At 52.8% G+C, this 27,964-nt stretch overlaps 12 protein-coding genes across 12 annotated transcripts; 9 read left to right on the top strand and 3 right to left on the bottom strand.

The window, feature by feature from the left end:
* Nucleotides 1-730: 730 nt before the first annotated feature.
* LTS14_007804 (uncharacterized protein) lies at nucleotides 731-4,155 on the bottom strand (the record flags this gene model as incomplete). Its single annotated transcript, XM_064840493.1, has 3 exons — nucleotides 731-3,235; nucleotides 3,291-3,481; nucleotides 3,558-4,155. The coding sequence occupies 3 exons, from the start codon at nucleotides 4,153-4,155 to the stop codon at nucleotides 731-733; spliced, it is 3,294 nt and encodes a 1,097-aa protein (XP_064691943.1).
* A 1,149-nt stretch (nucleotides 4,156-5,304) lies between these two features.
* LTS14_007803 (uncharacterized protein) lies at nucleotides 5,305-6,268 on the top strand (the record flags this gene model as incomplete). The annotated part of the gene is made up of 2 exons (XM_064840492.1): nucleotides 5,305-5,988; nucleotides 6,053-6,268. 2 exons carry the CDS (start codon nucleotides 5,305-5,307, stop codon nucleotides 6,266-6,268), a joined length of 900 nt encoding a protein of 299 aa, XP_064691942.1.
* A 132-nt stretch (nucleotides 6,269-6,400) lies between these two features.
* Nucleotides 6,401-7,637, bottom strand: LTS14_007802 (uncharacterized protein; the record flags this gene model as incomplete). Its single annotated transcript, XM_064840491.1, has 2 exons — nucleotides 6,401-6,419; nucleotides 6,490-7,637. The coding sequence occupies 2 exons, from the start codon at nucleotides 7,635-7,637 to the stop codon at nucleotides 6,401-6,403; spliced, it is 1,167 nt and encodes a 388-aa protein (XP_064691941.1).
* A 739-nt stretch (nucleotides 7,638-8,376) lies between these two features.
* ARO1 (3-dehydroquinate dehydratase (3-dehydroquinase)) lies at nucleotides 8,377-13,254 on the top strand (the record flags this gene model as incomplete). Its single annotated transcript, XM_064840490.1, has 2 exons — nucleotides 8,377-9,694; nucleotides 9,752-13,254. The coding sequence occupies 2 exons, from the start codon at nucleotides 8,377-8,379 to the stop codon at nucleotides 13,252-13,254; spliced, it is 4,821 nt and encodes a 1,606-aa protein (XP_064691940.1).
* Nucleotides 13,255-13,636: 382 nt separating this feature from the next.
* Nucleotides 13,637-14,229, top strand: LTS14_007800 (uncharacterized protein; the record flags this gene model as incomplete). Its single annotated transcript, XM_064840489.1, has 3 exons — nucleotides 13,637-13,953; nucleotides 14,008-14,037; nucleotides 14,109-14,229. The coding sequence occupies 3 exons, from the start codon at nucleotides 13,637-13,639 to the stop codon at nucleotides 14,227-14,229; spliced, it is 468 nt and encodes a 155-aa protein (XP_064691939.1).
* Nucleotides 14,230-14,618: 389 nt separating this feature from the next.
* LTS14_007799 (uncharacterized protein) lies at nucleotides 14,619-15,868 on the bottom strand (the record flags this gene model as incomplete). Its single annotated transcript, XM_064840488.1, has 2 exons — nucleotides 14,619-15,323; nucleotides 15,374-15,868. 2 exons carry the CDS (start codon nucleotides 15,866-15,868, stop codon nucleotides 14,619-14,621), a joined length of 1,200 nt encoding a protein of 399 aa, XP_064691938.1.
* A 502-nt stretch (nucleotides 15,869-16,370) lies between these two features.
* LTS14_007798 (uncharacterized protein) lies at nucleotides 16,371-17,873 on the top strand (the record flags this gene model as incomplete). The annotated part of the gene is made up of 2 exons (XM_064840487.1): nucleotides 16,371-16,499; nucleotides 16,563-17,873. The coding sequence occupies 2 exons, from the start codon at nucleotides 16,371-16,373 to the stop codon at nucleotides 17,871-17,873; spliced, it is 1,440 nt and encodes a 479-aa protein (XP_064691937.1).
* Nucleotides 17,874-18,263: 390 nt separating this feature from the next.
* On the top strand, nucleotides 18,264-19,596 carry LTS14_007797 (uncharacterized protein; the record flags this gene model as incomplete). The annotated part of the gene is made up of 2 exons (XM_064840486.1): nucleotides 18,264-19,331; nucleotides 19,393-19,596. 2 exons carry the CDS (start codon nucleotides 18,264-18,266, stop codon nucleotides 19,594-19,596), a joined length of 1,272 nt encoding a protein of 423 aa, XP_064691936.1.
* A 901-nt stretch (nucleotides 19,597-20,497) lies between these two features.
* LTS14_007796 (uncharacterized protein) lies at nucleotides 20,498-22,699 on the top strand (the record flags this gene model as incomplete). Its single annotated transcript, XM_064840485.1, has 1 exon — nucleotides 20,498-22,699. One exon carries the CDS (start codon nucleotides 20,498-20,500, stop codon nucleotides 22,697-22,699), a length of 2,202 nt encoding a protein of 733 aa, XP_064691935.1.
* Nucleotides 22,700-23,116: 417 nt separating this feature from the next.
* LTS14_007795 (uncharacterized protein) lies at nucleotides 23,117-23,362 on the top strand (the record flags this gene model as incomplete). Its single annotated transcript, XM_064840484.1, has 2 exons — nucleotides 23,117-23,302; nucleotides 23,360-23,362. 2 exons carry the CDS (start codon nucleotides 23,117-23,119, stop codon nucleotides 23,360-23,362), a joined length of 189 nt encoding a protein of 62 aa, XP_064691934.1.
* A 92-nt stretch (nucleotides 23,363-23,454) lies between these two features.
* On the top strand, nucleotides 23,455-24,600 carry LTS14_007794 (uncharacterized protein; the record flags this gene model as incomplete). The annotated part of the gene is made up of 3 exons (XM_064840483.1): nucleotides 23,455-23,552; nucleotides 23,606-24,167; nucleotides 24,226-24,600. The coding sequence occupies 3 exons, from the start codon at nucleotides 23,455-23,457 to the stop codon at nucleotides 24,598-24,600; spliced, it is 1,035 nt and encodes a 344-aa protein (XP_064691933.1).
* A 1,074-nt stretch (nucleotides 24,601-25,674) lies between these two features.
* Nucleotides 25,675-27,562, top strand: LTS14_007793 (uncharacterized protein; the record flags this gene model as incomplete). Its single annotated transcript, XM_064840482.1, has 2 exons — nucleotides 25,675-26,494; nucleotides 26,544-27,562. The coding sequence occupies 2 exons, from the start codon at nucleotides 25,675-25,677 to the stop codon at nucleotides 27,560-27,562; spliced, it is 1,839 nt and encodes a 612-aa protein (XP_064691932.1).
* Between the last annotated feature and the right edge of the window lie 402 nt (nucleotides 27,563-27,964).

Genomic DNA, 27,964 nt, shown 5'->3' with positions numbered 1-27,964 from the left:
AGAAGTGGGAGGCCTGGGATCACGAAAAGGAGCTATTCATCCACCCCCTCATTCAAAGCATGATCTCGACACGAGACGGAGGGGAGGGTATACGCCACGATGGATTTGTATCTAGCAGCGCCGGTCCAGAAATTGTCAAATCACCGTACGAGAGGAAAGCATCGTGGCGCCGAATGTCCATTGCTTACCCACCTGTCCACAATCTCAATATCTCTTGCACGCTGAAAGGTAACGGGACTTGCCCACGGAGCCACATTGAGAACACGACACCTTTAGGAATCACCGCTGGCAACCTGGTTGATACCTTGCGAGATCACTGGAAGATATTTCACAATCTCTCAATCACGCTCGATGGCGAGCAGAGTATCGACGGGACGTATACGTGGCCCCGTCGATGGCACTTCAGTGGGGATATTGAAACACAGTCTATGTCGGTACAAAATACAGGATACGAAGTTCTAGCTAAGATCGTGGAGCTTTCTTGAGCTGGAATGAATGGTCGATCATGAAGCAAAACCGATGAATTACGAAACGAATGGAAACACAGCGAAACACTCTACTGCCGGTTTGTAGAGGCCGAAATGTATGTGCTTGTACATAAAGACAGTCTTGTTGCTTTTGTATTCCCAAAAAAAACTGTTACTTCCTAGTTTTCCCTGTCAAGTCGCCGAACAACGACTTGCAAATTCTAAAGCAGCAAACAACTCTATAATCTAGCTGTCTCGGCATTTCATAGTCCTTCCATCTGCGGCAGGAACGTGTCGTCTAGCGGCAGATCATACGCGGCATCAAACGTCATGTCGTCAAAATTCAAGTCTTCCATTACTAGATCTGCTCCCAGACTTTCTTCTGCCATTATCGTGGGCAAAGATGATCGCGAGTTGCTGTGCACCAGAGACTGGGCAGCAAATATACTCGAGCCACCGTGCCACGCGGTAGCGAGCTGTGTAGAAGTAGCAGGCGGAGCCGTCGAAGTCGCAGCGATCAGCTCATCAAGATCCTGCATCGACCAGTCAATTTGGCCAAGTTCACTAGCAGATGCCATCAGGGGTATAGCAGAAGTGTTCGCGTCAGTGCTGAAAGACAGATGACCTCCCATTCCGCCACCTAGAAACTCCATTACGGCTCCCGTCGTGACCTGACGGGTTTGCTCGATCGTCGGCAGTGACAAATCAGCCGACAGTGCACCAGGAGCGATATATCCAGGTATAGCGTCAGGCATCATACCAGCATCCTCCCAAGGTCCGGTGACAGTCGCAAATCTCTGAGCACGATCCGGAGGGAGTTCCATCTTGTGTCTCGGTATACGTCCACCAATGCGTTCGCCCGGCGGGATTGGGCAATCCACCATAGGTACCTCCATACGTGCTAGAGCCTCAAGTCCCTTCACTCGGCTGCTCTGCTCCGCATTGTCGATCAGCCAGTCGGTGGTGAGATGTGATGGTATCGCGCCCATGCTACGCCCCACAGACACGCTGTTTTGCACAGAGTGCGTGGCTGTCGAAGCAGGTGATCTACGGCCGTAGACAGCAAAAGGCTTGACTAGCTCGGAGGGCACTTCTTGGCTGCACCAGCGCTTGTGCTTCGACCCAGAAATATCGCTCGCATCTAGCCAGCTGATATCGGCCACATTATCTTTGCACTCTTCATGCCCACATCGAAAGTCCTCGTCGTGTAGCTTAGCAGCTTCATAAAGCTGGGCATACAGATCCCGGAAGTGCGTTCGCCTGTTCGCTAAAGCCTCATGGTATGCCTCTGGTACGAATTTGCTCGATGGTTGACCGACAGCTTGCTTGGAATTGTAAGCAGCAAGCTGTACAGCGAAAGGAATCCGTAGACCAAGATCACCATAAGTCTCCAGATCCTCTGGTATATCGAGACCTTGGCCACCAACAGCATCGGGAATGAAGTCAAGTCCATGTGCCTTCTTGAACAGATCCAGCCACTCAGGATTGTCCGCGGCAGTCTGGTTCCACGAATCATCAGACTCATATAAAATGCGTCGTGCTTGCTGCTGTAGCATCTCATCGGTCAGGACTATTCCCTTTTGCGCCATCTCATTGGCATATTTGCCAAGCCTGACCGTAAGGATTTCCCAGCATGTAGCTTTTGTTGCATAACTATTGTCTGCCTCGTCAACGGCTGGTCGCATCAGAGGGTCGTTGGAGTACGCATCATATACCTGTTGTCCACCTTGAGAAGGACGGCGAAGGTGCCAGGACGATCTGTTCGTGGCGCTAAAGGGCTGTGGACTTACAGCCTCGATGCCAATTAAATATGGCGGCATCGCGTTTGTGACTTGTGCCGCCACAGCAGGGTCGAGTCCTCGACAGCCTTTCCATTCCCGCATGCGCACACCAGCTTTGAAATGGGCAGTCAGATGATCTACACGCTCTTGCCAGACAGTAAACCGTTGAGCACAGAAGCCACACCGGCTGTTGATGTTGACTGCTGTGGACTTCCATACATCCATTGGAGCTGTCATGCCACATCCATGCATCAGACGTAGGTGCTGCCGCAGATGATCTTTCCGGTAGAAGGTTCGTGCATCAAGTCCTTTGTCTTCGCATTGTCGGTGGTTATGGCCCTCGATATGCTCACCGGACGGATCACGTTCCTCGCAGTATACGCACTTCTTCTCATTTGTGACTGGGTCTACCAACATTGGACCAAGCGGATGGCATATCCATTTTTCGAGCGATAAGTGCAAGGACTTCTCATGCCGCGTCCAGTCGTATTTTGACTTGAACGTGTCTGTGCAGAATGTGCACTGGAACATCCGCTTCTTGTCTTCCGACTGCCTCTGTTGCGCAAGGGCGGTTGGTCGGCGTCTGCGTCGTCTATCACGTTTGCCCGCCAATGATGAGTTGAAAGAGCCAAATGAGCCCAGAGACTGCGAAGATCCCTGTGAGAAGGCCGCACTAGACTGCGAAATTGAAGACGATTGAGCGCCAGATGTGTCGAGCGAAGTCGTAGATGGTGCACGGAAATTGGAGAATCCGGAACCAGCACTTGACTTCTTTGGGCGCCCAGCACTAGAAGGCGAAGTTGATCCGTCGTCCGGTAGGTCGCTGTTAGCAACGGCGTTCGCAATATCGGTGAAAGCAGCTGGTTCGTTCTCGGGTGGAGAGTGCTGCCATCTCTGTAGAGGATTGAGCTCCTCCCACGGCTTCTCAGTCGCCCCTGGTATTGGTAGAGCCGGAGTAGTTGGTCGTAAAGAGGGTGACGCGCAGACCTAGCAGGCAGATGTGAGTTAAGGCGTGCTTATCGACTAGTCTACAAGCACTTACCCTAGGCCGAGCCTTATCGTTCACCTTTCGCCTTCTACGTGCGTTCGCTAACCAATTGGCTATTTGTGCAGGCTTAAGCTCGGTCTTTCGCTCAAGCTCGATCTTTTCTGCTTCGCTGGGGTATGGGTGGTCGACGTGAGTGTCCAGCCATTCCCGCAATATCTTGACTGCATTTCGAGGAAAGCGAATTCCTGCATGATTGTATCAGTATTGTGTTTCATGGAGGATATCCTATGCATGTGGAGACCAGTTTCTGGCAGGGCTCACCATTTCTCTTCGAGCTCCCTGGCGCATCATCTTCGAATACCGGTGGCGTAACAGTTCCAGCGTGTCCCCTTGACCTCAGCGTCTTGATCCCAGTCAGACCACCTTGACAGCATTGATCCTCATCTACAGCATGTAATGTGTCCAGGAAGGTGCCTCTGTCCTTGTCAAAGTAGTTTACGGACTCCAGCGTCTGCGAGTTCGTAAGACTGCATTCTCGGAACAGCGACTTGCAAGGAGTGCAGCTAGCTTGACCACGTTGCAGATAGCAGTCCAGGCGTTTGGACTTGCAGTAGTCGCAAGGCTTCTCTGGTCGTACAAATCGAGGGATCCAATTCTCGAACTTCGAGTAGTCGGGCTCGTCTAGACCCGAGGCAGTGAGCGTCTCCGTCACAGTAGGGAATGGTGCTGCAACGTCCCAGTCACCAAGGAAGCCGTGACATAGACACAAGTCTCCAGGATGGGAAGGGCAATTGCCTTCAGGTACCAGCGCATCGACTGTGAAGGCATCAGGAATGTCCAGAGAGCTTGACGAGAAGATCGGACCCTCAGCAGCCTGCGTCAATGCAGCAGGGTCAATGTAACCATGGCCGTCCCCCATGATCGGCGACGCCCTACCGATGCCAGTATGCCAATGGCAGTGATGAGACAGGTAGTCGAAGGGCGTGAAACTTATGTCAAGAAAATGTCAAAGGAAAGCAGTCACCTTTCGTTCAGCCTTCTGAAAGACCTACGGAGTCATCTCTGGTTACTTCTGGGCACGCGAGATAGGACAAGCCGCACGCCCTGCGCTCTACAAGACTGCAAGTGCTTGTGTGAACGGTGGATCCCGGCTAGGCTAATGCAAGTGCGGTTCAGACGAACAGCGAAGGTCAGAAGTCGTAGTTGGGAAAGATCTGAGCAGCGAAATGTGCTCGAGGTGTGTAGATGACTTCGCATCCTATGCAAGACCATGAAAGTAGGTGGTCTGTCAGTTTCTCCGAAGTGTGCCTCTCGACTTCCACTGTATCGCCCGTATCATGGCCATTAGAATTGAGGTGTCTACTTTTGGCAGCACGGATTTCTTGCCGCTGAACTCCGTGGATTACTAAGGAAGGCCATCATCAATGGAGCAAAATCCGGCTGCAGTGTAAGCGCAGCATCGTCATCTCCGGCCGGTCTCGAGGTACATCAGCCTCATGTGTCTTATGCAGTGAAGATGTCGTTAGCAGTGGCCTCGAGGTCGTTGTAAAATAATACGTAGTTAATCTGAGCAAGGAGAAGTGCGGAAACGACCCGCTTTCTAATGGACCACAATTCTCACGTGAACACAACGGCGATATCGGACAAGGAAAACTGGAGTAGTTCCACCGACCCCACCCCTCCACGCCACACCAACTACTGGTGTCCTTCCAAGGCCAAAATCAGTCCCGGCGAGACTATATGGAGGTCCTATGCAAGCCCGAGCCACATGGAGCCTCAACACCATCTCAGCTCGAGACCCAGCGTCTCGATCGGAGACAGTACTAATATCCGACAATCTTTATGCCGAGCATACGTACTATTGCCCGAGTATAGCCTCCGAGTACCTAGGTAGGTGTGGGGTAAGATACGCAGGTAGGGTTTCTTATACGTTAACGCCACTTCTACTTCCTTCAATCCTCTGAACTGCTTTCATCCCATACCAAAGCATTGATACACTACTCTCATCAGAAGGACAGACTGGAAAGAATTTCGCAACCACAGAACTACTCAAAGATTAACAGCAAGCATGGCCCCACATGCAGAAGACGCACCCGAGGGCCTGAACAGCAATGGCAACACCGAGCCTGTCAACGCCGGTGAAGCACCACTGGAACCCGGCGTCAAGAAGAACATCGCACGAGGAAAAATGCTTGACTTCCCACGCCCGCCCAAGTTTGACGACAAATACGCCGAGCGCGAGTACTTAAAGGGCCGCCTGGCAGCAGCTTTCCGCATCTTCGGCAAGAACGGCTTCGACGAGGGAGTAGCAGGCCATATCACTCTCCGCGATCCCGTCCAAACCGATACATTCTGGGTGAACCCTTTTGGAGTGGCGTTCAGCCATATAAACAAATCCGATCTGATCCAAGTCAATGCGCAAGGAAAGGTGATTGATGGTGGCGAGGTGAGGCTTCTAAACACAGCAGCATACATGATTCATCATGCTGTTCATGAGGCGCGCCCAGATGTTATGTGCGCGGCGCATAGTCATTCCATCTACGGCCGCACATGGTGCAGTCTTGGACGGAAAATCGATACTCTGACCCAGGATGCATGCGCTTTCCACGATGATCATGTTGTGTACGATAGCTTCAACGGTGTCGTGCTGGCCGAGACCGAGGGCAAACAGATTGCGGAGGCATTGGGACAGAAGAAGGCTGCTCTTCTGCAAAGTCACGGTTTACTTACAGTCGGCCACACGATCGAAGAGGTACGTCATACCATAAATTCACTGCAAGCGATGGCCTGATGCTAATTTCAACAACTCTTTCTAGGCAGTATTCTGGTTCGTTTCGCTAGAGAAATGCTGCCACAGCCAACTCATGGCCGAAGCGGCCGCCGGCTCTCGAGGCGAGAAACCCATCGTCATTGACGACGAGACTGCCGAATATACTTGCCGCAACGTCGGGTCACATCGTGCAGGGTGGTTTAGTGCAAAGCCCATGTTTGATCAAATTCATCGGGAGACGGGGGGTGCCTATCTCCAGTAAGGTGAGCTTCGCAGGGTAGTGATATGCATGGAAATGGTGTATGGGCATGAAATTCTCAAGAGATATCAATCATTACTGTCGCTCAACACACTGTAGGCACGGGACGTCCCCAGACCTGCCCTATCCCTGTCTTTAGCCTGCATGTTGTTCACTAGTCCAAAGTCCAAAGCACCGTTCTCTAATGCCAATGCGACCTAATCGAGGCGCCAAGACTGGCATACTCACTCTTCAAGGTCTCCCAATACGATTTGAGACCTCTGACTTTCAAGACCGGTGCTGGTGTGATAATTGGTGCGGCGGCGGCGGGGACGGGAATGACATGGTCATATGGGACGTGGTAGCCAGCCAATGAAGTATCTATCTCGTCGTGTTCTGGAAAGTCCGGAACGGAGTGAGTGCTCAGGTACGCGTAGTATTCTTCCAGCGAAGGGTTATCCGGGTGGTCGAGATGAGGGTGGGGCGGAATCGACTGGCTGAGGAGGTCGGCGTTCAGTTCTTGTGCTGAACGAGCGTAATGCTCATGCGCACCATCGGCGTTATCGTTTGGGACGGGATACCCGGCCAGCGAAGTGTCCACTTCATCGTGCTCTGGGAACTCTGGAATAGAGCGCGCGGAGAGGTAAGTGTAGTATTCGTTCAGAGAGCGCTTGTGCAGGTGCTCGATATGCGGGTCGTGTGGCATTGCTTGGTGCAGGAGTTCGGCATTGAGTTCTTTTGCTGAGCGGGAGTGGTGTTCGTGCGGGCCGTGGTTGTGGGGCCCTGCTTGCCATGGATCACCGGAGATGGGACTATGGGTGTGAGTAACGGATGGTTTGTGAGTCCAGCTGCCAGTTGATGGGCGGGTGTGCGTGCCAGTATGGGTGTGAGCCCTGGTATGGGAGCGACTAGCAGTAGTCGTTGGCGAGACGGCAGAAGGAGTGGGAGGACTTGAAGCCCAGCGTGCGGCGAGGTTGGCATAGTACTTGTCAAGCTCCTCGCGGGACTTGTCAGCGATATGGCCCTCGTTATCTGCCGCTCTAGGCTCGAAGTAATGTCCTTGTACATCTGGTGTTCCAGCACTAGGGATGGCCTGATAGTTTACGGGCTGTCCGCCATGAGCCTTCTCCCACGCCCGAATGGCGTCAGAGGAGGCCGATCGTTTGTCCTCGCTATCAAGGCCGTCTCGCTCGAGGAGACCTTCGCCACCTAACGCGTGAGCCGTCAGGGGGTCATACTGGATCGAAGTCGGCTTCAGAGTTGGCTTTACCGCCGTAACATGCGAAGACGGATGAGTCCCTCCCAAAGACCTATGAGATGAGGATGATGTGTGGTGCTGTTTAGCTGCGACGAAGGCGGCGAGGGCGAAGGGCAGAAGGGTAATGGTATGCATCTTGGCACTTTTCTTAGTCCAATGCTATGGCCGAGATGCTGAGAGATTGAAAGCTAGGATGATGGGGGGCATGTAGTAGGGTATATGGGTTGGTTCCCTCCATACTTCCGCTTCTGGTGGCGGACAAAGAAGACAATAAAGAAAGGAATATCTCGCTAAGCTTCATACCAAACTGTCTCACCCATTCGGTTTATACTTCGAACTCGGCTGTATGATGTTCGTACATGAAAGCTACCTGGTTAGCATGGAGATATAGTCGATGCTGTAATTCGTCTTTGGCAATGGGCGTAATCTGGATAGTGCATGAGGTCCCTGGACTCCAGCAAAATGCCGCATGTGGCAGTGGATAGACGTGATCGTGTAGTCGAGTTACCTCCGCCATGGTCCATACGTCTACAGGTGCCGCAGTGTTGGCGAAGAGGATGAAGAGGACGAAGAGGATGAGAAAGAGGTCGTTAAACGTTTGAGCAAGTTTATGCACGCTTACGAAAGTATTTATGCTGGTCTGCATTATCCAAAAAGTTCCAGAGCTTCGAGTCAATGGTATGACTCGTACGAGCATGAGCCATTGTATATACCACGACCCAAGAGAGCTTGTATCAGCCAGTTGCGCCTGGGGGATATCATCGGTCTACATTCCTGCGACCTTGTCCTGGCATCGAGGTCTGCGAGCTTGCTGGTCAGCGAGCAAGTGATCAGCTAAACCGCAATATACTCACTACACGTACAATACACAACCATGGCAGAAACCACCCAAACGTCCTCGGCGACAGTGATATCAATCCTTGGCAAAGATGCGATAGTGGTTGACTACGGCCTCTGGAACAACTACATAGCCACCGACCTCCTCACCAACATCCTCTCGACCACCTACGTCCTCATATGCGACACTAACCTTGCCGCCTTACCTTACATCTCCGCCTTCAGGACTCGCTTCGAGAGTACACGTGAGAGTCTGGGCAAGAGACCAGAGGAGGCACGCTTGCTGATCTACGACCAAATACGGCCAGATGAGACGAGCAAGAGTCGACAGACGAAAGGTAAAGTCGAGGATTGGTTGTTAAAGCAAGGATGTACACGTGACACCGTCATTCTAGCATTAGGTGGAGGGGTGATTGGTGATATGGTCGGGTTTGTGGCAGCGACGTACATGCGTGGTGTACGCTTCTGTCAGATTCCTACATCTTTACTGGCAATGGTCGACTCGTCTATTGGTGGTAAGACGGCAATCGATACGCCTCTTGGGAAGAACTTGATTGGCTCCTTCTGGCAGCCGGAGAGGGTGTATATCGATCTTCAATTTCTCGAGACGTTGGACAAGAGACAAGTATGCAACGGAATGGCTGAGGTGGTCAAGACGGCCGCGATATGGGATGCTGAGGAGTTTGAACGACTCGAAGACGGTGCAGCTGCTATCATGACTGCGTTGGATAAGCCTGTGGGCAAGGGCAGGTTCGAGGGGGTAGAGGAGGTGTTCAAGAGGATCGTGCTTGGTTCTGCTCGCGTGAAGGCTGAGGTAGTCAGTGCGGATGAGCGCGAAGGTGGTTTGAGAAATCTGCTCAACTTCGGACATAGCATTGGACATGCTTACGAAGCTCTCCTCACCCCGGAGATCTTACACGGTGAGGCTGTAGCGGTGGGGATGGTGAAAGAGGCGGAGCTTGCGAGGTATCTTGGCATCTTGGATTCCGGCGCTGTGGCGCGATTGACGAAAGTCATTGCGTCCTATGGCCTTCCGATATCGATACAGGATAGACTTATCACAAACCATACTTCGAAACAGTGCCCTGCGGACGAGCTGCTGCGTCGAATGGCTGTCGACAAGAAGAATGCTGGAAGTGCCAAGAAAGTGGTTTTGCTATCTTCGATTGGCGCTTGCCACGAGCCCAGCGCCACAAAAGTTGCAGATAAAGATATCAACATTGTTCTTTGCCCTGCCATTCGAGTGCGCCCGGGCGTGGGTAAAGTGCGGAAGCTACCACAAGAGATCGTGTGTAAACCCCCAGGCAGCAAAAGCATCTCCAACCGAGTTCTGCTCCTTGCAGCGCTGGGAGAAGGTGAGTGTAGAATAACGAACCTCCTTCACAGCGATGATACACAATTCATGCTCACAGCCATTGCAAAGCTGGGAGGTGCGACTTACACATGGGAAGATGCTGGCAGAACGCTCGCGGTGAAAGGCAATGGTGGAGCACTTACGGCGTGCAAGGAGGAGATATATATTGGTAATGCGGGCACCGCCTCCCGCTTTCTCACCACAGCCGTTACGCTCGCTCGACCCGCGGGCAGCGTAACAAGCACGGTCTTGATGGGTAACAAACGTATGCAAGAGCGACCTCAGGGTCCTCTCGTCACGGCTCTGAGAAATAATGGCATGGATATGGAGTACCTCAATCCTCCTCCCTCGCAATCCCTCCCCCTCCGCATTCGAGCTGCTGGAGGGTTAGAAGGAGGCGAGATCGAGTTGGAGGCGAAAGTGAGTTCGCAGTACGTAAGTTCCATACTCATGTGTGCTCCTTACGCCAAGAAGCCGGTCACATTGAAGTTGGTGGGTGGGAAGGTTATTAGTCAGCCGTATATTGATATGACTTTATCAATGATGGCTGCTTTCGGGATCACAGTGCGAAGGGGGAAGACTGCGAGTGGCGATCTGGAGGATGTGTATCATGTCCCCAAAGGACGGTACTCGAATCCTGGAAATTATGAGGTCGAGAGCGACGCGAGTTCTGCTACCTATCCGCTTGCTGTTGCTGCGATGACGGGAACAAGGGTCACGGTGCCTAACATTGGTTCTGGAAGTCTGCAGGGCGATGCGGATTTTGCGACGAAGGTTCTCCGGCTTATGGGATGCCGGGTCCAACAAACAGAATCCAGCACGACTGTCTCCGGACCAGAAAGTGGCATCCTCAAGGCTCTACCAGAAGTGGACATGGAGACTATGACTGACGCTTTTCTGACTGCTAGTGTGCTTGCCGCTGTGGCGCAGTCGGGCAGTACAACGAGAATCACGGGCATTGCGAATCAGAGGCAGAAGGAATGCAATCGGATACAGGCTATGCGTGTTGAGCTTGCGAAGTTTGGGGTCGTGTGTCGCGAACTCGAAGACGGGATCGAGATCGATGGGGTGGGTATGCGCGGGCTGAAGGCTTTGGCGGCTGGAGAGGAGGTGCACTGTCATGACGACCATCGCGTTGCTATGTCCTTCTCTGTTCTCGGGCTGGTGGCGCCGATCGGGACGGCCTTGGGTGAGAGGGAGTGTGTGGGGAAGACGTGGCCGGGATGGTGGGACCAGTTGAGTGGTGTCTTTGGAGTGGACATGGAGGGATTGGACCCACCGAATACCCACGCTTCTGGTTTCAAAGCACTTACCAACGGTCACAATAAGACAAATGGCTTTAACGCATCTACTATGGCTAAGGAGGTGAAGAAATCCATCTTCATCATAGGCATGCGCGGTGCAGGCAAAACAACAACAGGCGGCTGGGCTTCTCGAATCCTTGGCTGGCCTCTCATCGATCTGGACACTGAACTTGAACGTACATACAACACCACCATCCCTCAACTCCTCAAAAACAATGACTGGGCCGGCTTCAGACAAAAGGAGGTAGACCTCCTACGAACAGTCATGCGAGAGAGACCCGAAGGCCATGTCTTCGCCACTGGTGGCGGGGTCGTTGAGACACCCGAGGCGCGGCAGCTGTTGGTGGAGTGGCAGAAGGAAGGAATGGTACTGTTAGTGACGAGAGATATCGAGGCCGTGATGGGGTTCTTGCAGATTGATAAGACGAGGCCGGCTTATGTGGAAGACATGATGGGGGTGTATCTGAGGCGGAAGCCATGGTTCGAAGAGTGTAGTAATCTGCATTATCATAGTCAGGTCGTGGACGAGAGGAGTGCGGTTGTTGGGTGGAGGAGCCCATTGGATGATTTTGGAAGGTTTCTGAAGACGATGACTGGTCGAAGTGGTGCGCTTGAAGAGATAAAGGCGAAGACGCAGAGCTTTTTTGTCGCACTCACGAGTCCGAATGTTCGGGAGTTGGTACCGCTGCTTGAGGAAGTCACGGTCGGCGTTAATGCGGTTGAGCTTCGCGTAGATCTCCTCGTTGATCCTAAGGCGGAAGATGGGTTGCCAACGGACGAGTTTCTGGTCGACCAGATTGCGCTGTTGAGAGCCAACACGACTTTACCACTCATCTTCACCCTGCGATCTGCGAGCCAAGGTGGACGATGGCCAGAAGCCAAGATCGAGCAGGCCTTGAGTCTGTATCGTGTGGGGTTGAGGATGGGGTTCGATTTCGTGGATCTGGAGCTTACTGCGCCGCAGGAGGTGAAGGATTTCGTGTTCAAGCATCGGAAGATGTGTAATATTATCGCCTCCCACCACGACCCGAAGAGTCAGATGTCCTGGAGCAATGCTGGCCAAGATTGGATGCAGCTGTTCGAGCAGGCGAGAAGCTATGGTGATATAGTCAAGCTCGTCGGCATTGCAAGATCAAGCCAAGATAATGACGACCTCAAGACCTTCCGTCGGCAGGTCGCGACTAAGTGCCATCGACTTCCGTTCATCGCAATCAACATGGGTGACAAAGGTAAGATGTCTCGTGTAGAGAACAGCTTCATGACGCCCGTTTCACACCCTGCTCTTCCATCGAAAGCAGCGCCAGGACAAGTCTCGGCAGCCGAGATCAGGAAAGTGCTTAGTATAGTCGGCGACATTCCTGCAAAGAAGTTCTGGTTGTTCGGGACGCCTATCAAACAATCGAGAAGTCCAGCTTTGCATAATGATCTCTTCGAAGCGACGGGCCTGCCGCATGAGTACGGGCTTTGCGAGACGAATGAGGCGAAGGATCTGAAGAAGCTGATACGAAACAAGGAGTTTGGTGGTGGGAGTGTGACGATCCCTTTGAAGAGGGATGTGATGCCCCTTCTCGACCAGATCGATGATGCAGCTGAGGTCATTGGTGCGGTAAATACCATTGTCCCACATCAGGGTGAGGGCGAGAACGTACGCCTCATCGGTCACAACACAGATTGGCAAGGTATTGTGCTCTCCCTCCGCAACGCTGGCGCTGGGTCCGGCGTAGGGCCAAGATTACAACAAGCCGCCATGGTGGTCGGAGGAGGTGGTACGGCACGAGCGGCTATCTATGCGTTGAAAGAAATGGGATATGCGCCGATTTATGTCGTAGGCAGGAACAAGGGAAAGTTGGAAGACATGACCGCCAGTTTTTCCGAGGTATACCGGATCAAGATCGTGAGCCAGGTGGAGGAGGTCAAACAACTGGGAAGCGTGCCTGTTGTGGGTGTTGGGACAATTCCGGGTGACTCGCCAGTCGATCCTGGCATGAAAGACATTCTTGACGCTATCTTTGCGAGGTCGGCGTCTTCTGCTGATGCGACAAACGGGGCGGCGAAATCGACGTCCAAAGTTCTGGTCGAGATGGCTTATAAGCCGTCTGTTACTGCTCTGATGAGCCTCGCAGAGCAGAGCGGTTGGGTCACTGTGCCTGGTCTTGAGGCGCTGGTGGGTCAGGGAGTGCATCAGTTCAGGTTGTGGACGGGTATCGTACCTGTTTATGCTAAGGCGCGGGCCGCCGTTATGGGAACGCCAGCGTAGAATCGTTGTGAAAGCATTTCCGCGCACGCGGGTCATGTCACGACAGGCGAACATATCTGGACCTTACTATGGCCGCGCAAAAGTAGCCATTTATTCAACCTGAGACGTACAGTGAATATCTAGCTATCTACACTCTATATACTACTCAAGCAGCCTCTGATCATTTCTTCCCAACAAGGTCTGCATATAAGCTCGTCGCCGCTCGTACGACTCAAGGAGCTTGACGCTGTGACTGGTCATATGCCTGGCTGGTGAAAGAGCTGGTGTGTTGACCATAGCCATGAGCTCCCTGACATACGCAAGCTCCTCGCCATAGCCTTTGAGAGAGTGCAGGGTTCGTGCCGCAGCTTTGCGAGATATGCGTTCCTTGTACTCCGTACGCATGGCTTCTCGAGATGGTAAGACCACTTCGCCAGCAAATACACGAGACACGGTCATAGCTTGGAATTCGAACAGGCTATACCTCGACAGAAACGATCCCGAGGCTGGGCCGAAGCATATTGAGCGAGAGCACAGCTTGGTACGAATTCACCCAGCCACAGGGTGGAAAGCCTTGTGGGTAAACCGAAGCTTCACCAAGCGCATTGTCGGTCTCGACCAGGCAGGAAGTGACGTGATCTTGAATTACCTTTTCTCCGTACATGAAGGCAATATCGACATCCAGGTCCGATTCAAGTGGACCCCACGGACCTCTGCCCTGTAAGTTGGATGGTTCCCTCAAAATGTCCCAAAGCTGACGAGAAACTTCTTCAGGTGGGACAATAGAATCACGATCCATAATGCGTAAGTTGTTTGCAGTGCGCGCTTGGGAGTCGTAAGATCGCATCACTGACCATGCCTTTCGCATCATACAGTAGCTGGGACTACGAAGGTCGCGAGCCACGACATGGTACGAGGGTGACATCGCTAGCCGAAGAGCCTTATTTTGACGCAAGCGCGCCAAGCCGAAGGCAGGCGTTGGGCCTGGATGGCTGAAGAGCTGCCCGATGGTTCTATGCGGCAGCTAGTCGTGATACAGTGCTGCGGAGTGGTGGTTGGTTGTTATGGGGGTCCAATCATGTTGAAGTAGATTCGGTGAGAGCTGGCGGCCTCGACGAGTCCGAGACTGCCAGGTGCAATAAGCTGCTTCGGACAAGAAACGCACTTGTGGCATACGAAGTTCATTCCACATTGCATTAGTCCATGTATCGCAAACCCTACATCACATACCTCGTCGCAAAGATCGCCATGTGTATCATCGAGCGCATCGCTAAGTGCAAGCAGTCAGAAGCCAAGCCAAAAACAGGACTCTGCTGTCGATACCATCCTCACCCCAGGACGTTTCCGCAATCTAGTCATGCTCTACGATGCCGGTCATCATGCCATCAAGCTTTCCTTCGACTTCTCACACTTCCTCTCGTTGTGGTTCCAGTGACCTCTACACTCCTTGTTCCGTCCGCGTACACGCCACGCTGAACGTCAATCTCATCCGGATCAGCAGCCGCAGCACCTACGGACAGTCCCACCTTCTCCTTCGCAGCCTGTACAGTATCCTTCACGCTATCGGTCATGGTCCTTACTCTAGACCCAGGCTCATAGTAAAGAATATCAGGTCCCACGCCTTTGGTGCCGAAAGGCGGATCGAAGCGCTTCCGGATAGTCGCGACCATCTTGTAGAACCACCAGATGTTTAGGGCATTGAGGACAAGATTCGAAGCCAGGTAGATAGCAGGCAGCCAAAGTGGCAAGTATTGCTCTCCCATGAAAGCCCTCTCCTGCCTGCCATTGTCATAGTAGATACCCATATCTCCACTTACACTGGTCCGCATGTTTGAGTCGCTTGTGAGCAGTGGCGCATTCGCGTGGCCGGCTGTGTAGGCGCTGTAGATATCATGGAAGGTGTTGAATGAGTTGTATATGCCCCAGACGATGCGACAGCCAAAGAAGGAAAATGTCAACACGGCGCCATTCACTGCTTGAATGGTTGATCCTGTGAGGCCGACTTTGTCGCAAAACCAGTGGATGTTCAGGAAGGGCGAGCTCAACTCGTAGAGCAAGAATACCGGAGCCCAGAAGTAGCAGAAGGGTCGCTAGGCAAGAGGTTAGCTTGAATACTACGAGTGAGCATGCCAAGACATACGTAGCCGAGCGCAAACACTGATACAGCACTTATAGCATGCGCGAGCATTCCCCAACCAAAGATGTCCACTCTCCAAGCACAGATAGTAAGATCCCACAAGAAATACCCAAGCGCGAAGCTCTGGCACAGCCCAGTCGCACCACTGTATCCCCATACCCGCTTTTCCCAGGCATTAGCACCTCTCCACGTGTGCCTGTCCTCGTCGAATAGGATGATGTACAGTGATAGACTGCAGATGATGCAGGACTGTACGAACGAGACGACATGGACATCCCAGCTGACTTTAGTTCGGCGGTCAAGAGCCTTGTATCGCTGCGGGTAAAAGCTGTTCGAGAGCCAGGGTGAGACCACCGTACACGTGAAGGTGTACAAGCCTAGAGCGAAGAGAACTTCGTGAGCGTGTAGTGGTAGGGTTGAGAGAGATAGCGCGTCTGCGAAAGGCTTGACAACGCGGACCAGCAGTTCTGGTGGTGGGATGGGGAATGGATCGCGCATGGTGGTTCTTGGGATTAGCTCTGTTGCCGTGAGATGATGGGTTCTGGTAGATTGGTTATCGCAATGTCATGATCGAGCGGAGTGGAGGACGATGAAGTTCGTGGTCTGTTATATCATGCGGTATGGAGTGGTCAGAGGTGCATATCAGCTCAGCTCATTGTTTGTGGGTGCCTCGGCGGCATTGCAGCCTTGCGGCCCGCCACTGCGAGCGAGTATGACGACGGCATGGGATGCAGTCGGGCGGATTGCTTGCCAGTTCATCGAACCTCAAACCCTCCAAGGAAACAGGACAATGATGGCCAGGCAAAGGATAGGTCGTATTAAGGAAAAGCTTGACATCGCTAGCTGCTCATGACTGTAGGAATATTCTGCAATTTCCTGACCAGGCTCTGCTGCTTGGATCGAACAAGTTTGATCTCTTTTCTGGACTACCACTCTTCTACCACAGTATGCCGCAACATAATTCAGTCTTACAGCAGTGCATTGCCCTTCTACACAGATTATGCCCGATGGAAGTGACATGACAGCGGCGAGCAGAAAACGTGCTGCAAGCACAACGCCACCAGCCATCACAAATTGGGGCTCTAGCTTGAGCAATGGAGAGGATCTAACCGACAGAATAGGGAGGATTGTGAGCACTATCTAATCTCGTCACTGAGCGATGAAAAAGGCCCAAGGCTGACAGCAAGACTAGTTAGGTCGAATCGAGGACGATCTCAATGCTTCGGTCTCGGACGATACAATCCTGATCTGCGGTCTATATCTGCTGCAGCAGGTGTCGAAAGACCCAGACCACGTGCTTACAGTGTCACGACAAGCCATAGAGTCCTTCCACTTCCGGGATGTACCTTCGCACTGGCGCAGACTGTACGAAGACGCGAGCTTGCAGAAAGCTGCTGCTCTTCTTCGTCGTCGAGCTGACGGGCTCTCCGCCACAGGAGAAGGGAAGCGTCAAGCATGCAGAGTCTCAAGCCTTGCCTTTCGCAACGTTGGTCAAGATGATTGGTTGCAAGCTCTGGTTGCGGTGCTTGATCAAGCAATTATGTTGACTGGAGCTCCCCGCCGCAAAACTACCTTCGATGCCATTTTCCAGTGTCTTGATTCAATCTGTGATGATCCTGGCAAGAACGACATGCCAAAGCAATTTGATGTGCGCTTACCACATCAGCTTGCTCTCAAAAAGCCCATCTCGCTCGCCGGCAAAGCTCTATCTCTGGGGTCGTTCGAATCCTGGATGCAGAAGGAGCGCACACCTTTGATCATCGCAGATGCCTTTGATCACTGGCCCGCCTGTCACAGATGGCAAGACCCTAACTATCTACTTTCTAATACCTTAGATGGACGCAGAATCGTGCCAGTCGAGATTGGTGAGAGCTATACGTCTGAAGGCTGGACTCAGCGGACTATGACAATGAAAGACTTCGTGCTCCAGCACCTACTTCCTGAGCGCCCTGAAGCGATTGGCTATCTGGCACAATACGACCTCTTTCAGCAGATACCCACGCTAAGGGCAGACGTTTCGGTGCCGGATTATTGCTATACTGATCCACCGAAAGCCGATTGTGATGCTCTCAAGACGACCGGACTCTCGACTATCGCGCTGGTCGACGAGCCGTTAATGCATGCTTGGTTGGGGCCCAAAGGCACAAAGACTCCTCTGCACACAGACCCATATCACAACATATTCTGTCAGGTCGTCGGCTACAAGTATGTGCGTCTCTACTCACCTAGTGAGACCAGGCGTCTATATCCCAGGAGCGTGGACGAGTCAGGCATCAGTATGGAGAACACATCCAGCATTGATGTTAACTTTCTTAGTCGAAGAAAGCCAGAAACTGATGCTAGCAAGCTCAAGCTGTTCAGAGAGACGTTTCCGTTGTTCGCAGACGCCGACTATTTTGAGGGCGTGTTGGGTCCTGGAGACAGTCTGTACGTACCTTTGGGCTGGTGGCACTATGTGGAAAGCTTGACCACGAGCTTTTCTGTGAGCTTCTGGTGGAACTGAAATGTGTACGAAGTATACAGATATTTATGCTCGTCTTTACAACCAACATGGACAGACGTACTCCGATCTAGCTGTCAGTCCTGTATGACTTGATCGTCATGTAGTCACGTCTGATCACGAGCCAACATAGCGATTGTGATGCTTTGTAAGTGAATGCTCGGAAAGGCGCGGGTTACTTTCATGTGCATGCCTCGGCCTCGGCTGAAATCGGCTGCTCCTCCACACTCTCCGGCACTCCAAACAGGACGACACCAGAAAGTCAGAAGCTATAGGCACTTTCAATGTGACCTTGACACCACCTCGTTGTAGATCGTTACCTGCGGTCATTCTTCCGTTCCTGCCATGTCTCTTCCAGCTTTTCGTCCTGTCTGCCTCGCTTGTCGGTCGACGATGTCCTCGCAACCACAAAAACGACTAGCCAATATTCAACGGCACTTCGCGACCACGCCTCGGCGACGGAAAGAGATCGCGTCTGCATACATCGTCTCTGCTGTCCGTACACCTGTGGCTGCGTTCAATGGCTCGTTTACCACTGTTCCGGCTACGCAGCTGGGCGCGACAGCTATCAAGGAAGCGATAGTCCGGTCTGGGGTTCCGAAAGAGCAGATCACCAGTGTGTATATGGGCAATGTCATGCAAGCAGCTGTTGGTCAAGCACCCGCAAGACAGGCGGCCATATTCGCCGGACTGAGCTCGAGTGTAGAAGCGACCACGATCAACAAGGTCTGTGCCAGCGGTTTGAAGAGTGTAGCAATCGCCGCACAGCAGATAGAGCTTGGTCATGAGAGTGCAGTGATAGCTGGTGGCATGGAAAACATGACGAGAGTGCCATACTATCTTGCCCGAGCATCACAGCAAGCGCCATTTGGCGACATGAAGGTTGACGATGGGTTGATCAAGGATGGGTTGTGGGATGTGTATAACAATGTTCACATGGGTAATTGTGCCGAGAAGACGGCAAAGGACCACAACATAAGTCGTGAAGAGCAAGACGAGTTCGCCATTCTCAGTTATAAGCGGGCACAAGAAGCGTGGAAGCAAGGTCTTTTCAAGGACGAGGTGGTTCCAGTCACGGTCAAGAGTAAGAAGGGCGAGACTGTCATCGAGGAAGACGAGCAATACAATAAGCTGAAGCTCGACAAAGTACCGACCTTGAAGCCAGCCTTTGACCGGTCCGGCAGTGGTACAGTCACAGCAGCCAACAGCTCGTCGTTCAACGACGGTGCCTCTGCGCTTGTTCTCGCAGACCTGGAAACAGTTAAGAAATATGGTCAAGGCAAAAGGATACTCGCGAAGATTGTGGCATACGCAGATGCGGCGTTAGATCCCATCGACTTTCCTGTTGCGCCGGCGAAAGTTGTCCCGATCGTGCTAGAGAAGGCTGGATTGAAGAAGGAAGATATTAAGATCTGGGAATTCAATGAAGCTTTTGCCGCGGTGATCAAAGCAAATGCAAAGGTCGGTGGCGCTGGATTGCTGACAACATGTGTCGAGGCCAGTTGCTAACGTTCCCGTCTAGATACTCGGTCTCGGTGTCGATAACGTGAATCCTCGTGGCGGTGCAATCGCACTTGGTCATGCTCTTGGAAGCTCAGGCTCGCGGATCTTGGTCACACTTTTACATCAGCTGAAGCCGGGCGAATATGGCTGTGCAGCCATTTGCAACGGCGGTGGCGCCGCCAGTGGTATGATTGTGCAGGCAGTTAATGCGAGTGAGCTATAGAGACACAGTCTCGAAAGCCGAGGGGAGGTGTATACTGCTGGCTGTACATATAAATCGCTTTGGTCGCTACTTGGTCATTGGGGGGGACGATCTCGTCAAAGCAAGCCGGGATGCATCCCACATTATGATAACTTGACCGAAAACGCCTCGTTCACAAGCATCTACATCCAGCCTCAGCTCATTACGTAGGTCTGGGAAGCCGTGGCTTTGGAAACGTTGGTACCATTTCGCATCAAGATGTTGCAGAATTCCGGCCGGCATGCCGAAATCTCCGAGCATGGCGCTAGTCATTTGACTTCACCTCTCCTGCACCAAAATAGCTTTGCTAAGCTGAACTTTAGACTTCTACACGAACCCGTTTCTGCAAATATGGCTGACAAGTCTTTGTACCATTGGTGCGCATGGCAGCCTAGGCGTCCCTGCGCAAGTCGGGTGTGAACTCCAGGCTCTCGGGCCCGTCAGTGTCGATCCTCCACCAAGAAACAGCCCCCATCTGCTCTCGTAGCATGCGCCCGTTTGCTTGGATGTGGTAAAGCTGGCAGCATCCTTCTTCCATCCCGGAACCCAGGCGTTCGTCTAGCAAAGTCAGTCTGCCCAAAGGCTTCGGATCTACCAGGACATGGTTCAGCTTTGGCGATGCCGAAGTTGATTATTGCTCAGTCACTGGCGTTGTGCCTGCTGATGTGTGTGTGTGAGACTGGTCTCGTACTGTCTGCTGCGTGAATCTTTATCTTTCATCCTTCTTACTGTCAGCATGCACCAGCACCTCCGACCTCCAGCAGATGCTACCCCTGGTCAGAGTCCACAGCTTTGAGGGAGGTGCAAACCAGACGACCCCACGTCCTGGTTGGTCTTGTATTTGCAGCTCGAACATCGGACGGACGAAGGACCAGTCACATAAATGGCACGAGACATCGAGAAAGACCCATTGACGCCGCCAGTACCTCCAATTCCAGCCGAGCACGATCAAGAAGCATGGCGGCGTCGGTCATTGATGCGACAATCTTACACAGAGCTGATCGCGTGCGGCAACAACACGGACCCCCTGCCAACACAAAACCGGCAAATAGAGCGGAACATTCGACCTGTCTCGCAGATCTCAGTCACCTCGACAATAGACGTACGAAACAGTCGAGTGCAGCTGAAAAAGTCAGGCCATGACAGAGATGGAGCGCCGCGCTGGGAGCGTGATTCGTGCAATCCTAGAAATTGGCGGAAGAGGAGGAAGTGGTATCAGGCTTCAGTGGCAGCAGGCGTCGCCTTTGCGGTCGCTTTCGCATCTTCGACTGCAGCCTTGTCTTTAGAGGCTTTGCAATCCAAATACCATGGCTCGCAAGTCATCTCGACATTGCCACTATCACTCTTTTTGCTTGGCATGGCATCTGGACCTTTGCTGGGAGGCGCTCTTGCTACGCTTGCAGGACGCAAAATGACATATCTAGCTGGCGTTCTTTTCTGTGCCGCTCTGGCCGTCGGGTCCGGCTTCGGCAGAAATCTACCTGGAATTACAGTATGCCACTTGTTGTCTGGGTTGTGCGGTGGAGCAGCCCTAAACCAGAGCTCTGCCACTGTGATTGACTTGTGGCGGACAGAGAGTAGGTTCCTAGCGGCTCTACTCGTGGACCTGATGCCGTTACTGGGCGCCGTGGTGGGTGCAGTGGTCAGTGGTTATGTGACGAGCTACGGCCATTTCAGATGGACTCAGTTTGTTGCTGTGTGTGCTCTGGCAGCATGCGTATTACCGATCATATTCACCGCGGAGACTTCAAAGGCAATCATCCGGCTGAGGAGACATGGTGTCAGGAACAGACCGTTGTACACCGCGCTCATCGGCCCTATCAAGATGCTCGTGACGAGACCCAAAGCGCTTTTCGTGAGCTTGTCCTCGTCTTACGGATTGGCCGTTATCTACGCGAGCTTTATTGCATGGCCCAGAGACTTCTCAGCAGTATACGCCCTCAATCTCGGATCACAAGGTTTAGTCTTCGTGAGCATGATCTCGGGCTTGATCATCGGAGCTGGAGCTTTGCTGTTATGCAACGCCCTGGCGTACAATCCACGAGCAGAGACGTGGCAAGCTCAGAGGGCAGCGGAAGCCGAAAAGTTGCGTCGCAGAACTCAGAGAGCCAGCCATGCTACTATTACGAGCACCAAGACCAGAAAGAGCGGCACCAGCAACTTCTCTCGGCCGCAGCCACAAGTACCTGCGATGCCCAAATGGTCAGAGCCCAGCTCGCCAGCCGGTTCATTCTCTCCGAGGTTCATGGGTAATGTTCATGTAATCCGGTCCGACATGGATGCATCAAGCAGATCACAATTGTCGCTGGCAATGGACATGGAGAAGAACACGTGCCTCGCCATCGCAGCTTCTCAGTACCTCAACAGCGTGCCAGACAATTACACGAAGCACATCCTTCCCGAACGGATAATGCTTTTGCTTTGCAAGAACCTGGCTTTCACCGACCTGTGCGCTGCACTGGAGAGCTACGAGCTGCGCTTTGATAGGGTGAAGCTCGCGAAAGCCCTTGTCGATGCCATGCCAGACATGACGACCTCACAAGACGCTCTGGGCAGATCATATCAGATGGCATTGGAGAGTTCAAGAAGCTTGCACCATGCTGCTGCCGCCGCTGCGCTGGACGAGCCTCTGACCTCACAGTCAATACCGCGGGATGCGGTAGCATCCCTCAAAGTGCCGCTCGCGCCAGCTTCATGGAGGCTTTGGCCAGCACTTCCAGCTACAGTACTTCAGAGTGCTTCCTTGTTCTTGTTTGGCTGGAGCATGAAGTCTCACCTACACTGCATAGTACCATGCATTGGCATGGCAGGTGTCGCCCTTTCAACACTCATGATCTTCGTGTCCTCCAACTTGTATCTGAAGGAGACATATGGGAATACGGATGGTGAAAGTGCAATAGCGGCCAGCATGATATTGAGGTACCTGCTGAGCTTCGCCTTTGTCATGTTTGCTCGACCGCTGTACGAGCATTTGGCTATGGGTTGGGCGAGCAGTGTTCTGGCTTTCATTGGGCTGGTATTAGGCGCAATACCTTGGGTTCTGGTCTTGACTACGGCTCGATCAAGTAAAGAGCGATGGCGGTGATTGTCACTCTATTGGGCCATGGGGATGGGATATCTTAACTTTTAGCGCGGCGCTGGCATGTGGTCATATGGGCAGTATATAGACCGTCATAGAAAGCAAGAACGTACTACCATCCAGGCCGCGCCTTCAGCAAGGTGCACACGCAACGGCACAAATGCAGCCAGCACACTCATCAGGGAAAAGCTGTCTATCATGACTTCGGAATTGACTTTTCCAAACTGCATGCGCCATCACCTTGATGGTACTTTGGTGGTGACCTTGATGGTCAAGACTACGAATACGAAACTTTCACGCCACGATGATCAAGCCTTTCCTGCACACGTTACACTCACGTTGGTAGCACGCTTTCGTGACCGAAACTCTGGCACTCTGTTCCACAGAGTGATATTCGCATCTTGTGACCGCAATCGTTTCAAGATGGCTTCGAGCACAAGCGCAGGGCAAGATGCTAGTGCTTTCAACCCTCTGAACGCCGATCTCAGTACAGCGAATCCTGCTGCAGTCGTTTGTTACCTTGAGGCCTCCCAAAACGAGTACAGTGGCCAACTGGGAGCACGGGTATCTGCGCTTTTCGTCATCCTTGCGGTATCGTCAGCAGTCACGGTAAGCGAAAGCTGTCAAGAAATGCATTCGAGCTTTTCATACTAATACCACCCGCAGTAAGCATTCGAACGTACCACGGCACCGCATGCCTCATCGTAGACATAGTCAATTTGGTATGCTGACCGCATGCCGTCCACAGCTTCTTCCCGGTGATGGCGACGAGGATAAAGAAAGTTCGGATTCCACTATACATCTATCTGTTCGCTCGATACTTCGGCGCAGGTGTCATCGTGGCGACTGCATTCATACAGTAAGTCGTTCGAGACCATCGCCATGGTGCGAGCCAGCGCTAATGACTTACAGTCTCCTCGACCCAGCATACGCCGAGATAGGGCCAAATACCTGCGTAGGCATGACTGGTGGCTGGGCAGAGTACTCGTGGCCTCCTGCAATCGCCTTGACATCCTGCATGGTCGTCTTCCTCATGGATTTCGCCGCCGAACGGTATGTGGAGGAAAAGTACGGACTTGCGCACGGTCTCTCGGCGGAACAGACAGATGCTGCTGCTGGCATGCAGCGCCATGGCTCCATCGACGCCGCCGCACTACGATACTCGATGTCTCATAGGCCGTCACATCTGGCTGCAGCGCCACATCACAGCCATCAGCATCTTCACTCCGGCGAGCAGGACTACCCTGCGCTCTCGCCAGCGAATGCCCAGTCCACGGAATCAAAGGAGCTTGAGATGGGTAATGGGAGCACCGAGGTGGGAAGTATTGACAGCGAGAAAGAAAGGGCGGTCACTACGGCTTTTCAACAACAAATTGCGGCATTCTTGATCCTGGAGTTTGGCGTGATCTTTCACAGCGTGATCATTGGCTTGACGCTTGGCACTGCTGGAGCAGAGTTCTCCGTCCTGTACCCTGTAAGTGTGCCTCGTAGCAAAATCGGCTCGGCGCGGTATGCTAATGCTGTAATTCTAGGTCATCGTCTTCCACCAGTCTTTCGAAGGCCTTGGTATCGGCGCTCGTCTATCAGCCATCCCGTTCCCGAGACGACTCAGCTGGATGCCATGGTGGCTTTGTGCCGTCTATGGGTTGACTACACCTATCGCCATCGCAGTGGCTCTGGGTGTGCGTACAACGTACAATGCTGGCAGCTTCACAGCCAACATCGTCTCTGGCGTGTTGGACGCGACCTCGGCTGGAATCTTGTTATATACCGGCCTGGTGGAGCTGCTGGCGAGAGACTTCCTATTCAATCCTGATCGTACGCACGACGATCGTCGGCTGACTTTCATGGTCTGCTGTGTTCTACTTGGCGCTGGTATCATGGCTCTCCTGGGCAAGTGGGCGTAGGACGCCGGTTAGAAGCGATGCCATTGGCGCCTTCTTTGTCTGCAGGCAGGGCTAGATAGTACAGAGCACGTGCACGGAGCACATGAATAAGCTCCCTTGCAAAATATGTAAGCAAGCGTTATGCATGCAATAATACAGTGGAACCTCCGGCCGAAACGAGAGCAAAGCGTACGAAGGTCTGCCGTCTAGTGCAATTATTTTCGGAGGTTGGCTCCACTTGCGAACGGCTAGAACTGCTCTCCTCAAGTCGTCCACAGCTCGTTGTTCACGTATTCGGAATGTACGGACGAACCTGATTGGAGGCTCTGGACAAATCTTCTTGCCCATCACGGACTGCTTTAATCCCGCGGAATAGATGTGTGTCAGACGCAAAATGCCGCACTGACATGAATGCGAGCAATGCGAGTCTGTTTTGCATTGCTTGCTCATCGTCTTAACTGCTGACCGGCAGCCTGGGTCTTGAGTAACGAGGTGACTAGTGTTGCGTAACAAGATGGATTCATCTCATCAGTCTTGACAGCGGAAGTGACATTACATTCGCATATAATTGACGTATTCCCAAACGTCTAAAATATTGTGGCGGTCCCGGTGGTATGGCTATATTATTGACAGGCGGAAAGGTGCAGAAGCGAACTCTGCCGTCGCTCACCTTGCAGGAAAAACTCTAAACCCGTTTCAGCGTCGCCCCATTAAACATTTGGCCTTGTCGTGTTCTGGGCCTCGTCCGACCCTATCCGCCAGCAGGATCCATCTGTGCACTGCAGATTCACACGCCTGCAGGCCTTTGTCTCAAGTTCCCACCGACTTCCACCGACTGCCAATCTGCCGCTGCGCCGCTCACTCTCGCTTTTTACCGCTTCAGGTGCTGCTAATGGCCACCCATTGCGCCATCTTAGAGACTTGAGTACCCTACCTTCGTTCTAGCACAGACCACAGCTTTCAAGCTCCCACAAGCAAGCTCTCGTTTGTGCCCAAGCAGCAGATATCACGCATCAGTATCTATCCATTCGCAAGCCTGCCGCTTGCCTCGGTGTACAACGTGGCCGGCACCTTGCAGCTGCCTCGAACCCTTAGATGGGTCCTGCCGATCAGGCAGACAACTCGCCTGATGGACCTATCTCACATGTGCAGGGCGACCTGCACATAGCTGACGCCTTCCCATCACCAGCTAGCATCACGGCTTCTCTCGAGACACCTACGCTCGCCGGAGCACTCGCCGACACAAAGAACCTCTGGACACCACAAAGTCTACTGTCTGATGGTGCGAATATTCTTCCAGCCGAACCCAGTGCAGCGACTGCTGCTGCTCCCTTGAAGACACCGCCCTCCGACCCTTCATATTATACTGACATGGACACTATTGTTGGTGGTGCTCTTGCGCCCGTACACACGACCGCACCACAGCACCAACAATCCAAACCTGGTCCTGGATTTCGCCTCCCTTCCTTCGAAGCTCTAGGTATTGCTGCCCCACACCCTGATCGTTTTGGCCAACACTTCTCCTCCAATGGCGCTGTAGAGCAGCCACTGGCTCTGCCGAGTGTCAATACCTCTCCACTATGCGGACCATTCGGAATGGAGTCCTTTGCGCACACGAAAGAAGTAAAGTCGGGATCTGACCTTATTGGCGGACCCGCCGTACAGAATCAAGTACAGCACTTCATATCTACACTAACACCACCGGCAGAACTCGGGGAGATGGACTGGTCGTCCATAGCCGCTGTTACGAATAAGCCTATGGAGTCGCCTGCCACTGATCCCGGTAACACAATGTCCTTAGGGTCAGGAGGCGGAGGTCAAGCCGAGGGAGGCGCCTCTCAACAGGGAATGTTCCCGACTCCCTTTCTGCGTGATCAACCTGAGTCATGGCTAGCAGGAGCATTGCAGACGCTGCGTATGTGATTATGATACTACTCACAACTGGCGAAGCTGACTGTCAATAGTTGAAAGTCTAAGAACGGCACCAGTTCCGAGTAATCCCATGCGTGTGCTTTCGCATGCTCTTCCCAGCCCGTCCGCAACAGGCCACGCATTCTCCTCCATACTTGAGCATATACACGACTCTACCCCTGGCTCATCTACCGAGTGGATCAACGTCTTCCATGCGATACCAGGACGGTTCAACTTAGCAGACCTACCTACATCACCGCCCTCCACCCCGGGACCTCCTATTGGTGGCGACGATTACTTTACACAAAAGGTCTTCGACAGCGCTGTCCCGATCACAGACTATCAAGGCGATCTCTCATCACTACCTAGATCTCCAAGACCGATCGTGCCACCTTCGTCCATTAATGTCGCCGTCGTCGAGCGTTACATCCCGCCGACGAGCCACAACGAATTCATACATATGTTCGACACGCATGGCCCATCAATACTTGTTGATCGACTTGTCGAGCTCTCACCGAACAACGGCTGTCTAATTTTCATATATCCGACGAGGACAGGAGCGCACACATTCATGACCGACTACCTCGACCCATTGTGGGCACCACTACTTCGCTCCATCTGCGTCAGCCATGGCTTGTCATCAGACATGGGCAAGATCTTGGGTAACATGTCCGCCGTCGATCGGCTGTTGGAACACAAAGATCTTGAGCGCTCAATAGCACGCCTCTGCGCAATCCTGACCACCCGGAGTACAGGCCTGCACCGTCTCCATGGCCGCCAAGCCGAGTTCACGCTCGAGTATTCTGCAAAGAAAGAGGTCCAGCTGAGCAGAGAAGTGTGGGCACGAGATTGGTGGACGAAGCAGGAGAAGCCTAGAGTCAGGGAGATTGTGACGAGGTATGCGAATGAGGCGCAGAAGAAGAGTAGTAATGAGCATATCGAGCGGCCCGCGACGCCGGCGGAGCTGATTCAGCAGCTGCTTGATGGAGTTGTGAACAAGCCTTATCCTGAAGATGAAGCACCCACCAGAGGAATCGAGGTTGGTGTGTTTGTGATCAGGCGGTCGAAGTAGAGTTCTGAGCAGCCGAGTACAAGGAATGAGGAACTAGAGACACTGAGCAGTACGCGGATGGCAGACGAAGCAATGCGATGGACCAAGATACTGAAGATGACGAGGAGAGAGACATGAGGGATACACACATATGTAGCGTTTCAGCGTGCTTTCGATACAATATCTCGTGATAACCAAGTTGCTTCGTTTGCAACTTTACAGAATCCCTTGATTGGTCTCAGACATGACGCTAATGGACCCGCCATGTTCTCGGCGTAGTCCGACGTCACTGGCGTAGCAGTGAAGGCGACACGAGCACTGATGGACTCGAAACGAGACAAGTGATAAGCAGGCAGACCAACCAGACCGCGCCTCTATCTCCTCTCTACGAAGCCTAGTCGCAGCTAAGAGCAGTCTCCGATC

This window comes from Recurvomyces mirabilis, assembly GCF_035927965.1.
Source record: "Recurvomyces mirabilis strain CCFEE 5264 chromosome Unknown scaffold_22, whole genome shotgun sequence".
Classification (NCBI taxonomy): Eukaryota; Fungi; Ascomycota; class Dothideomycetes; order Mycosphaerellales; family Teratosphaeriaceae; genus Recurvomyces; species Recurvomyces mirabilis.
This window is presented reverse-complemented; position numbering and strand designations above follow the sequence as displayed.